The sequence below is a fragment of the Sinocyclocheilus anshuiensis genome, unplaced genomic scaffold (genome assembly GCF_001515605.1).
Source record: "Sinocyclocheilus anshuiensis isolate Anshui unplaced genomic scaffold, SAMN03320099.WGS_v1.1 scaffold678, whole genome shotgun sequence".
Taxonomy (NCBI): Eukaryota; Metazoa; Chordata; class Actinopteri; order Cypriniformes; family Cyprinidae; genus Sinocyclocheilus; species Sinocyclocheilus anshuiensis.
The window spans coordinates 201,765-215,003 of NW_015544157.1; the positions used below are offsets into that span (position 1 = coordinate 201,765).

The window sequence follows — 13,239 nt, forward strand, 5'->3', positions numbered from 1 at the left end:
TCTCAATATGATTCATTTAGTCCTCCACATTATATGAAAACATTGACAAATGTTGAAAACAGAATTGAAAACATTTTAAGGCTTTAATTCAGTGACAGTTCACAGAATGACATTATTTGTCACATGCACACCCATTCATACAAATATCAAGGACAGCACAATGAAAGAAGAAATAAAAAGACACATTTTAATATGTCTATCCGTCTTGTCATGTTTGGGATTTTCAAATCAAACATTCAGTGTCTGATTTACAGAAAATGTATATTGTTCCAGTTAATATTTTATGATAATAAGCAAATCTTCAAAGGAAAATAAATTCAATGACACAAATTACAAATTAATCTACTTTTTTTTTTTTATTACAATGTGCTGTGTACAAATCAGATAATTTGCTAATTAGATAAATGAATACAGAGTTGAACAATTTTCTTGGAATTCACTTAAATATCAATTAACTCCCATGGTACTACACATAATATTCTTGGGCATGTTTGGGTAGCTTCATAGTTACTTACTGAATCTAATCAAGTTGACCAGTAGCCTATAAGCAGTGTATGTATACGAGTATTGTGTTAAATATGTATAAACATAATGCTACTAATATCTCCAATTCACAGTTTTACTTGATTAACGTTGTCATAATTTTTGATAGTATCTCTACATAACCTTTACTTTAGATTTGTTTTTGTTTTGTTGTTTTTTTACTTTATTCTTCAGACTTACTTAGTGTATAAAACAGTAAGAGCCATGAACTGAGTAATGATCTCACAAACTGTATTCAAATAAATTGGCTGATGCTTGTAGGAGTGTTCTGAGACAGCTCCCCCTCTCTATATGTGGCTCAAGTGCACTGGTGGAGTTGAGCATAGTGGCCATAGCTTACACCGATGAGAACATTTATCAGCATCTGCCATAGTGGTCTAAGAGTCAGCAGAGAGTTGAGATGGTATACGGACCATGGGCCCTAAATAATAGTCATGGGAAGCTGGGGAAGTCGTGGCCTAATGGTTAGAGAGTCGGACTTGTAACCCAAAGGTTGAGGGTTCGAGTCTCGTACCGGCAGGGATTGTAGGTGGGGGGAGTGAATTTACAGCGCTCTCTCCCACCTTCAATACCACGACTGAGGTGCCCTTGAGCAAGGCACCGAACCCCCAACTGCTCCCCGGGCGCCGCAGCAAAAAATGGCTGCCCACTGCTCCGGGTGTGTGTTCACGGTGTGTGTGTGTTCACTGCTGTGTGTGTGCACTTTGGATGGGTTAAATGCAGAGCACTAATTCCAAGTATGGGTCACCATACTTGGCCACATGTCACGTCACTTTCACTTTTTTCACTTTCAATATAACCCTCATCGTCTGTTCCTCAAGTAATCACCACACTCTGCAAATCTTCTCAGGCACCATGTTGGTATTTTTCTGGCACTGGAAGGCTTTGGCGAACTCTGGGAAGTTCTGTAATGACCCAAGAACTCTGTACAAAGAGAAATGGCAAAGTAGTGATTACCAACACATTCTGACATGAGTCTGAAAGGCATAAAACAGAAGTGCATGATTGTCAGTGAAAGAAGGTTAACATACATACCTAAACTTCCCTGGACTGTGGACTTCAGTTTTGATGGAGTTGACAGCATGCTCTGGTCTATGTGTTCCACACCAAACCTTGTAAAAAAAAAAAAAGAAAAAAAGGAGTTGTTCAAAAAGCTTAATTAAAGCATTCCTATTTGTATTCATCAGACTGGTCATATGCAGGAGTTCAGAAGAAGGTAAGCTTTGTGACAATGTTGATATATTTGAGCCTAAGGGTTTATTGGCATTATGGGCAAGATTTACCAAACAGGACAACCTAGTGTGAATGATTTAGGCCCAAAGAGGGTTTGCGGTGGTGCAAGCTGTTAGTAAATCTGGCCTCTTTGTGTTGTCATGACAATGAAGTTGTAAAATTTAATATAACCTAACATTCAATGTTAAAATAATTGTTGTGGTAATCAACATTATGCCACAAGTGCTGTCAGTTGATCTTAACTTCAGAGGTACTGAACCTGGAATATTCCTGCAAGTTCTCTAATTAAGTGTTTCACCTGTGCAAAGTTAAGGAAAAAGAGTTGCTCGTGATCGAGGTCAATTCCAGGCAGAGGAGCCTCTTTTCCATGTTTTTTCACATAGTTCTGGTAGGCCTGAAAAAGTAAGCACAATGATTCTGATGAATCTTGGGAAGCAGTTACTGAAAACAAACCATTGTCTCTCAAATCTCTAAATAATAATTAACATCAGACATGAAGTTTTATCTCACAGCCAAATGCCTTCTGAAGGCTTTCCTAAGTGACAGATTTGGAATTATATATTATATACTGTTGACTATGTTTGATGGTTCAGTGAGGCCTAGTATTAAGCACACTGAACTGTAGTCCATGAGCAATTTTCTCCCCCTTTGGAAGAATCCAAACTATTAAGCTGATTCCCTCTGTCATCACAGTGTGACAGAAATCCATCCACAGTGGAACAAACTGAGCTGCTCTCTCTGCTCAGCATATGAGTAGTATCTATCATCATATTTTTTGTTTGTTTGTTTGTTTGTTTTTTTAACCTTCATACTATAACTCCTTTTGACTGCAAACACTTTAATTATGATCACATTTCAAAATGACTGAACTTTTGTCCCCTTTTTGAAGTGAGAAAGCATATTAAACTAAACCAATTATTCTAGCAGTAAAAAGGGATGTCAAAAGAGATGCAGTGAAGGCTAAGTTGCCTGCTCTTTACTTGATAAGACTGGTGAATGCCCCCGTTGTCAGCAATGTTCTCCCCAAGGGTATTATTCCCATTTAACTGTTCACACAAAGGACAGAAGAGAGAAAAAAAGAAGAAAGGGGATGGAAAATGAGACAGAAATGTAGATGTCTTTCTACATCTCAAAAAAAATCACAGCTTATTCTAGTTCCAGGAAAACTATTTGTGTAACTAATAAGGTCCAAATTACTGCTGTCAGAAACTCACAGATAGCTATAAGGAACCAATGATATGAAAGTCACAAATGGTAAAAAAAAAAACTAGCACAGTAGGGTAGATAGAACTATTATTTTTTAAACAATGTTTTCTAAACGGTATGGTAAGCTTTATTTGACTGGACATCATGTGCAACATAACTATCATATTTGTAATAAAAAATCATAGATAATGTAAAAGAAATGGAATTTAAAAAATGGTCATGTTCATTATAGACAGTTATTGAATACATTTTGTCCATTCGCCAAATCCCAAGAGTAGCTTCCATACTGGTCCACAATGCATTTGGAAAGCTCATGGAATTTCTGAGTTGAAGATTTAGTCCACCAGTCTTTGAGGTCACCATCTTTATCAAAATTACGTCCTGAACAAGGAAAGAAATATGGAAAATTAACCCTGCAACACTGTTGCGTGACAAAATATATAAGGGAGATCAGTTTGGAGTCTGATACCATTGTCATCAAAGCCGTGAGTGATCTCATGCCCAATGACCATCCCAATGCCGCCATAGTTCAGAGACCAGGGCTGACCTTTACCAAAGAATGGTGGCTGAAGAATACCTGCAGGAAATACTAAAAGAAAGCAGATAACTCAAATGAATTCTTCATGGTTAGACAAAGCAGATTATTATTATTATTATTATAGTTACTGCTACATTGTGTAAATGTGATTCAAATACCTATTTGGTTTCTGCTAGATGAGTAGAATGCATTGACAACAGCAGCTCCTGTGATCCACCTTGAATTAAAGATGCATATCACTTTAATATTTAATTAGAGCTCTTTATTCGTTAGGGTTTTATGACAGTTACTAAACTGGGAAAACGGAAACACTATTTTAGAGCACAGTTATACAATCATATATCTTATAAGTTCTTACTCTTCTTTGTTCACTTTGATTCTCAGTTTCTTTAGGCGTTTCTTCTGACCAAACTCCAAGTTCTTTAGAATGTTCTCAAAGTATTCTTCTGCACTGTAGCTTAACTAATAGGAAAATGGAAGATTTGCACAACAGATTAATTTTCAATTATTTTAATTAACATGATCTTTTAAATTCACCCTTCATCTTGTAGGCACTCACATCTTGGTATTCCTGGTCCAGGTATGTGTTGTTCATGATATTTTCTGAAAAACCTATTCTTTCTCTGATTGCTCGTGCCTGTAGTGAAGAAAAGTAAAGAAATAGTATTATTAATGTGTGTCTTTGGTACAGCAAAAAGTCAATTATCAGCAAACTCTTTATTTCTTTAAAAAGAAAAGAAAAGATTTCTATGGAATGAGCATTCAAAGATACTTTTAGTCATGTTCTGGCATTTTTGAGCAGCAGTGATTGTGCAGTATCATTAACCTTTAACTTGAAACATAGAATTAAAAATAAGCCTCACCTTCTCCTCTGCAGCTTTCTTAGTTTCAGCATCCATCCAAGCTAGATCATCCAGATTACTCACAAATACCTCTCTGATGTTAGTGATCATCTCATCCATCTGAGAAAATCACAAAGGACATCATCAGACATCATTTCTCCACAGAAATTCCATACACATTCTGGTTGGGAATTGTTTAGTAGGTTGTGCTCATACTGTTCATCCTTTGGATTAAATTACTTTCCCATGTTTACATTAAACCAAGATATCCAAGATGGCGGCGCGTTCACACGCTGCGGCTTCTCTCTCTCCCGACAGAAAGGGTGGATACCGTAATAATCATACAGAGAGAACATAGTTGCATAACTTTATCTTTTGCTCGTTTCTCCTCTTCTTCTTTTCTTTTTTTCTAAATTGGGCACCTGATGGCTTTGACCTTTTCCTGTCCATCTCTGTGTTTATTTGGCACTCGACAATCAACAGATTTCCCATCCCCCCAACACTGTCACTCACGACCAGAAATCAAGACTAAACCAATTCCCCTTGGTGACCACATAATCGTTTTGTATAACCTATTTTTATTAGCCATTTCACACAATTCAGAAAAACAAAAATGTGCAGGAACTATAGGCCTGTATTTATAATATTATGAATGAAATGTGCGTTATTTGGAAGAAAGTCGAGGTGTGACTGACTTTAGCCCACTAATTCCATTAGAGTATTGCTAGCTTCTGTGCACGGCACCTTCTCAGCAAGCAGGGGCGCCAATTTTCCAATTCCCCACACAGTGAAATGATAGATAATAGAAAAATATTATCTATATTTATCTACTCGGCGGTGCAGAGTATTTTTTTATTTTTTTTAACTGCTCGTGCCGCCCCCCATGTATCATGAAAAAATGCCGCCCCCGGCGGCTGCCCGGTTCGCCCGTGCCAAAAACTGCTACTGAGATAGACAGTGCTGGATAAGGCTAATCATTGACATATGACTCGGTGTGAATATCTGTAACATTATCCTGGTGACCTCATACCCACTGGCACGACATTGATGTGAGGAATGATTTATGGGTGGGCCTTGTATGGGCCACCTGATCATGGACAAGCACCCACAATGCTAACACTTGCTATTATGCATGTGCTTTTGTAGGCGAGTATAGTCGTAAACCCAAATGCTGCTGACATATGCCAAAAAAACAAATGTCATCAAGCAAGCTGATATTATTCACCAATCTACACAGCACATCCTGTACATGAAATTATTGTACATGAGGCTATTACATTACATTGTCCATTCAAATATAAAAAAAATACTAATCTTCCTGATGATTCCTTTCAGTAAATGAAGAGAATTCTACAATTAAAGTGTTTCTTCAGCTACAGGCACTTTTATATTTGACCCTGGACCACAAAACCAGTCTTAAGTCGCTGGGGTATATTTGTAGCAATAGCCAACAATACATTGTATGGGTCAAAATTATCGATTTTTCTTTTATGCCAAAAATCATTAGGATGTTAAGTAAAGATCATGTTCCATGAAGATATTTTCTAAATTTCCTACTGTAAATATCTCAAAACTTAATTTTTGATTAGTAATATGCATTGCTAAGAACTTATTTTGGACAACTTTAAAGGTGATTTTCTCAATATTTTTATTTATTTATTTTTATGTTTTTTTTTTTTTTTTGCACTCTCATATTCCAGATTTTCAAATAATGTATTATTTGAAATGTATCTTGACCAAATATTGTCCTATCCTAACAAACCATACATCAATGGAAAGCTTATTTATTCAACTTTCAGATTTTGTATAAATCTCTGTTTCATAAAATTGACCCTTATGAATGGTTTTGTGGTCCAAGGTCACATATACAAGGGGTTGTTTATATACATAAAATGTCTCTCTTTTTTTTTTTTAATGATTTCTATCAATTTTTCAAAAACTACACTGACCCATAGTTGTAATTTTTATCAAATTTTAGTGGACTTGTTTACCAAGGAGAAGCCACTTAAGAGCCAATGAGATTAAATGTGCAAAAGATGAGGCAAAAATATAAATTGTGAGCAGAATATTTATAATGATTATCATTTCCAGTCAAGTTGTAATAGTAAATATTTACTATTATTTAGGTTACAAATGTGCATTTAGATTACAACTATTGTAACAAAGCAGTATGCCATTTTATTCTAAAATGTTTAAAATGTAATTTCCACAAAAACTGTTAAACAGACATAAAACACATAGGTTGAGATGCGATGGAATTCTTTATGTCAGGGTTTCGCAAAAATATATGCATGTATGGCTGCTGTTTGACAATATTAGTAGAAAAATGAAATTAGGGTGCTGCCATGTACATGTGGTGGGCTTGAGGCCAGGAGAGTCCAGTGATTAATGGAGTGTCAGATAGTGTGTTTTATGACAGGTGGTACTGGTGCAATGCTCAGCTGTTCTTACATGCATACGAGAAAATGGATCCGATTTAAATCATCCCACACAGGACTCAAGAGTATGTACAAACATACACAAGCACATTTTCAAGAGCCATTATAGGACCCATACAGGCATATACTGCACACATACAGCTCACCATGTCTTTGCTATCTCCTGCAAAGGCTTCCTCCACATACAGTCTCCCCACAGCATTCTCCATGTTGTTGTTCACATAGATGGCACACTGTCTCCAAACTGCTGGTTCAGAGGTGGTTCCATAGATAGCCTGAGAGGGGTGGTAGCAAGATTATAAATGTGTATAAAATTATGCCTGTTAATTCACAGTTTTAAGTTTTGTTTTTTTTTGCTCTTTACCTTTCTGAATGCTTTCCTGGTCTCCCTGTATGTCCTGCTCAAACCAGCCACCAGATTCATAATGAAACGCCACACCATGTAGTTCTGAACGTCCCTGCACATACAATCACAGAATGAGTTATACTGTATGTACAGTCATGTGGAAAAATAAGTACATCCCATGGAAATGGCTTTTTTGACATATTTTGGCAAGCAAACATTTGACCCTTTTTTAAATATTGCATATTAATGAAATTGATACACCCTAACAAATGGCACATTAAATTGATATTTTGTAGAATTCTTCACAATTTAAATTGAAATTGAGCTTAAAAAAACAACAGTCACATGGAAAAAGTAAGTAGACTCAGTAAGTAAAAAAAAAAAAAAGGGAAAAGGTAAATTAGACTCAGGTGCCAGCTATTTTGCTATTAAGTTGTGGTGTCATCATGCCACAATCTCAAGAGTTCTGCAAGGTCTTCAGAGAGAAAAAAAAAAAGGTTGAGGATTCCTATAGGAGTCTAGAAATTGATTTAAAAATATCTCCACGTTATTTTAAATACATCATTCCACTATAAGAAAATCATCTACAAGTTGCTCACATATTAAACGTACAAATCTTTTGTAACAATAAGTTTTGAAGTTTGGGGTCAGTACTTCCCCCAGAAGTTTCAAAACCTCCCCTCAAGCAACCTGCCACAAAACTGCATGAATCATGGGCAGTGGATCTCTAGTTCTTGGCATGTTTTGCAAGGGACTGCATTAGAAGAGTACATTTAGGGATTGAGTGTTATTTTATATTTTGCAGAAGGGCTATGGACACTCTGTTAGTAAAAGTCTCTTCTGTTCTATAATGTCAGTAATGACAACAGTCTTTTTTCCTATTTGTTCATTATATACATTTTGTATAAGGATGAACAACTCCTTGTTTAAACATAAGAAAATTAATTAAACTTCAGCATTAATAAAAAATATTTGGTCCCACATTAAACTTTTTTTTTTTTTGATGTAATTAAGTGAAACACGTTTAATTAATTTGACCTAAACAAACTAAACTGTGTTGACCCAACTAAACAGATTTATTTTGAATGAACTAAATTAAACTATGTGTCTAAAAAAAAAATCTGAATTTCCATTTCATGCCGACTCATTTTTTTCAAGCTAAGGGCATTTCATTCTGGGATACAGCATCTCGCGCAGTATATTCAACACATTTTTAAAAGGTAGTAGGTCATATACAGTATATACCATGTATACAGAAAATGCGAGCAGTGAGCACCATATGCAATTGCACACTAGAAAAATAATATGAGAAGTAGAAGATTGCATGTGAAATTACCTCTTTGTGTACTTGGCAAGGACAGGGTTCAGCCTCTTAAAATAGTTTGGGGCATACACAATAACCTCCTCACTGTCTGTAATGGGAATGCCAACTGTGTCCATGATCTTATTAGTGAAGAGTGTCCAGTTGAACACCTGAAAAGGAGCATTGCAGACCTAAATGAAAACCCATTAATTCATTGTAGTTTTATGAGGATAAGATAATATTACTGTTCACTGCATGGGAGTTGAAGCTTTTTTATTTATTTTTTTATTATTACCCTGGAATCAAACTCCAGAGTGAAGTTGTTGTTCAGGATCTCCAGAGGCATCTTGTTGTAAAGTAGAACCGGGTTGTTTCTGTCCTCTGGTGTGTCTGTTGCCTGTGAAGACAAGGAGAGCATGAAACTGCAAAAAGGGTGACAGCATTTCAGAGGATGTGAGAAGGATGTTTAACAGCTTTTTGTCCAGTTATTTCAGTCTCTTCACTTTTTACGTACAGCAGCCCAATCCCCAATACTGTAATATTCTTTTTGAACTGTTTGAAATGCCATTGCCTCTTGAGTATTTAGAACATAACTTTGCTGTGCACAGTCCTCTAAACCAGTGGCTCTCAAACCTCTCCATGAAGTACCCCCAGCACTGCACATTTTGTATGTCTCCCTATATCTGTACACACTCACTTCAGGGCTGCATCCGAAAACTTAGGCAGCTGACTTGCTGCCTCGCTGCCGTATGAGGCAATGACTTTACAGGCAGCGTTTTTGCACGAAGGCACCTCATGAAACTGATTTCGGACAGGCTTCTGAGGCAGCGTAACGGTTTAATGATCTACAACAAAATAGAACATTTTTTGTTATAACTAAACAAATATTGAATTACTATAATACTGATTTCTCGCTAGAAATAACATCAAAAGTGCAAAAAGTTAGTCAGAAATATACATTTACACACAAACTGACCACCAAACGCAACTTTCAGACGCCGTTTTTCGTAACGGTTTAGTGATCTACAACAAAATAGAATGAGTTTTGGTGATAACTAAACAAATATTGAATTACTATAATACTGATTTCTCGCTAGAAATAACATCAAAAGTGCAAAAAGTTAGTCAGAAATATACATTTACACACAAACTGACCACCAAACGCAACTTTCAGACGCCGTTTTTATTTTTTAGCTCAACCGTCACGCAGAATGGAACGCACAGGATTGTGGGATATCAACGGCAGCGAAGGATACATCTATGCTGCCTTCAAAATTCGATCAGAAGAAGGTACCCCCGGAGACAGGAAGTGAAGCAGAATTTGGATTCGGATATGCCTTGATGCCTTCCTGCCTTGGAATGCTGCCTCCGAAGGCAGCATTTTAGAGTTTTCGGATGCAGACCAGGTCTTGCAGTCTCCACTAATGAGCTGATGAGTTGAATCAGGTGTGATAGATGAGGGAGACATACAAAATGTGCAGGGCTGGGGGTACTCCAGGACAGGTTTGAGAACCACTGCTCTAAACCAAACCCCAAATGCACAAATGCAGATTTTTACTGAGTATGAGCATTTATTGTCAAGAGAAAGGTCTCGAAAGCTATGTGGGTCTGACTCGAGCTCCAACACAAATGACCAGTGGCCTGTAGCACGAAGTGAGATGAACAAACTCAGAGTTGCAGAGTCAGTTTTGAGTTGACAAAACCCGATAAAGCCAACCTGGTTAAGATCAGGTTCACTGGGCTTACAAAGCTCGATATAAACCTTCTCTCCCAACTCAGAGTTTTAACCAGAGTTTGTGATTAACTCTGGAGCACATGCACCTGAACATGTGACACGTGCAGCAAACATCCAATCACAGGGAACCTGTGGAGAGCATCAGCAAGGCGTCATTTAGATTCACTTCTCACGAGAGTCAGCGCAATTCACTTTTCCGCTGAAGATTAAGAGATGTCGTTATTAAAAATGTAATACATTTAAATGCATTTACAAGGCAGGAATAAACATTTCTGCTGCAACAAAAGTTTGGCAGCAAAAAGAAAATATATGTCTATGCATTTTAAAAGTTGGATATATTAAAGCTTATCTATATGTATGTATGTGTGTGTGTGTGTGTATGTATATATATATATATATATATATATACTGTATATATATATATATTTAATTTAAATATGAAGCTTAAAATTAATTGCTACTTCATATAATAATTATATGAATATATTATATGAATTATAAACAATTGCAATTAATATAATATAAATATAATAAATAAGTAGCTGCAAAAGTCAGGCAATTTTGTCTCTAAAATTATTTGACTGTAAACTGCTTTAATTTGGAGCAATAGATACGGGGGAGTGGCTTCATTGCATCAGATATGTGTCACTTTGCTCACAGCTGATTGGTCCAGTTTGGGTTTGTGATCTCTAACCCAGAATAAAACCTGCTCCGGAGCAGGGTAGCCATGTAGTGTAAGTTACCATGGTGACGAAAGCCGCTAAAAACCAACTCACCTTCTTAAGCCCGAAAATTCAGAGTTTGCTCAAACTAAACGTGAACTTACCTGGGTAAAAACTGAAACCGGCTTCATACTGTAATCATAAACTTCATAAACTGCTAATCCATACTGTGTAAACTAAATAGGAATGACCTCACTATCATAAAAGGTAAAAACATCACCAGGAGCATTTGGGAAAACATGACAGAGATATTTATCAAAGTTAAGCTGTGCAGCCACTTGAGCAAACAGTTTCAGTGTGGAGCACAAACACATTATATGGGTTAAACAAAGAAACATACTGTTTCTTGGCCAATGAATGTACTATAAAGTTTCAAGTAACTCCAAAAAGATTTAGCTAAAAAAATATATAAAAAATATACCGGAATCAATAAGAGAATTACTACGTGGCCTAGGATTACTAAGCGGACAAAAGCTCACCATGGTTTCGCGCGATCCAGCTATACGGGGACGGAGGCACCGCAAGTGGTACGAGAGAAACCATAAGTGAGGCAAACGAGCCGGTGTCCGCTGGAGGCTAAAAGCTAATCATAGCCGACCAGCTCTCCCGTCAGTACTACTGGCCAATGTATGCTCTCTGGATAATAAAATGGATCACCTCAGACTCCGAATGACCACCCAGTCTGAAACAAAGAACTGCTGTGTGTTTATCTTTACGGAAACATGGCTGCAGAGCAACATCCCTGACACAGCCATCCAGCTACAGGGGCTAACATCATTCCGTGCGGATAGGATCACTGAGACCTCTGGTAAGAGCAGAGGTGGCGGACTCTGTGTTTATATAAACAATGACTGGTGTGTTAATACCTCGGCAATCGCTACCCACTGCTCGCCACAGATAGAGTTTTTGGTGGTGAAATGCCGGCCGTTTTATCTACCGCAGGAATTTAAAGCTATTATCATAATAGCAGTGTACATCCCTCCCAGTGCTAATGAGGCGATGCGCGAGCTTCACGACGCCATCAGTGAGCAACAAACGGCCCACCCAGATGGCTTTTTCATTATTGCCGGGGATTTCAACCATGCAAACTTGAAAACTGTTGCACCAAAGTTTCACCAGCATGTCAACTTTGCCACAAGAGGAGACAATATGCTGGATTTATTTTACACAAATGTCCGTGACTCACACAAAGCCATCCCCCGCCCCCACCTGGGACTATCAGACCAGCTCTGCGTGCTGCTCTTCCCAGCATACAGGCCACTGCTGAAACGCACCAGGCCAGTAAGCAGGACCATCAAAGTCTGGAGAGAAGAAGCCACTTCAGCCTTACAAGACTGCTTTGAGAGCACGGACTGGAACATGTTCAAGGAAGCTGCCACCTATGACCAGCATGTCTGTTTGGAAGAATATACAAACTCTGTGACTGGGTACATAGAGAAGTGCATTGAGGATGTCACTGTTGAAAAATCCATAATTATGCGTGCCAACCAGAAGCCGTGGCTAACAGCTGAGGTCCATGCCCTGCTCAGACAGAGGGATGCTGCCTTCAAACTGGGGGAGGAAGGGCCTCTCAGGTCAGCAAGAGCTCAGCTTTCCAAGGCCATCAGGAAAGCAAAATGCCAGTATGCACAGAAAATTAACAACCACTTCTGTGATACTAAGGATGCCAGATGCATGTGGCAGGGCATCCAGGCCCTAACAGATTACAAAATCACACCACATGCCAACAACAGTGACACCCACCTCCCTGGCTTGTTGAATGATTTCTATGCATGGTTTGAAGCTCTGAATGACATACAGGCACTTAAATCCATGCCCACTCCTGAGGAGCAGGTGCTCTGTCTGGCTTCAGCTGATGTAAGGAGGATGTTATCCAGAGTCAATCCACGGAAAGCTGCAGGCCCAGACAACATTCCAGGAAGAGTGCTCAGGGACTGTGCTGACCAGCTGGCAGATGTCTTCACTGACATCTTCAACATCTCCCTGAGCCAGGCTGTGGTCCCTGCATGCTTCAAAAAGATCACCATCATCCTGGTGCCTAAGTCAACGGTGACAAGTCTCAATGATTATCGCCCTGTAGCACTGACTCCCATCACAATGAAGTGCTTTGAACGACTGGTCAAAAAACACATCCACTCCACTTTGCCCTCTTCACTAGACCCTCTACAATTTGCATACCACCCCAACCGCTCTACAGATGATGCTATCTCCTACACACTTGTAATGTCTGATTACTTTTCTTAGGGAATTAATTATTATTAATTAATTCAGGTTTTGAGAGGACTCGAATCCGAAGATTCGAAGTCAACCTGATTAGAACTGATTTCAAATTT

At 38.2% G+C, this 13,239-nt stretch overlaps 1 protein-coding gene across 1 annotated transcript in view; it reads right to left on the reverse strand.

Moving 5' to 3' along the window:
* Positions 1-314: 314 nt before the first annotated feature.
* LOC107695447 (neprilysin-like) overlaps positions 315-13,239 on the reverse strand; it is a 47,843-nt gene continuing 34,918 nt past the window's right edge. Inside the window, exons 10-24 of the mRNA XM_016495350.1 lie at positions 8,745-8,846; positions 8,483-8,619; positions 7,165-7,258; positions 6,947-7,075; positions 4,384-4,482; positions 4,080-4,157; positions 3,879-3,982; positions 3,679-3,737; positions 3,452-3,571; positions 3,230-3,363; positions 2,757-2,822; positions 2,075-2,170; positions 1,579-1,655; positions 1,338-1,467; positions 315-968 (exon numbers count right to left, since the gene is read on the reverse strand). Of these exons, the coding sequence (XP_016350836.1) occupies positions 1,368-1,467; positions 1,579-1,655; positions 2,075-2,170; positions 2,757-2,822; positions 3,230-3,363; positions 3,452-3,571; positions 3,679-3,737; positions 3,879-3,982; positions 4,080-4,157; positions 4,384-4,482; positions 6,947-7,075; positions 7,165-7,258; positions 8,483-8,619; positions 8,745-8,846 (1,395 nt within the window). The 3' untranslated portion in view covers positions 315-968; positions 1,338-1,367. The remainder of the gene's footprint in view (positions 969-1,337; positions 1,468-1,578; positions 1,656-2,074; positions 2,171-2,756; positions 2,823-3,229; positions 3,364-3,451; positions 3,572-3,678; positions 3,738-3,878; positions 3,983-4,079; positions 4,158-4,383; positions 4,483-6,946; positions 7,076-7,164; positions 7,259-8,482; positions 8,620-8,744; positions 8,847-13,239) is intronic.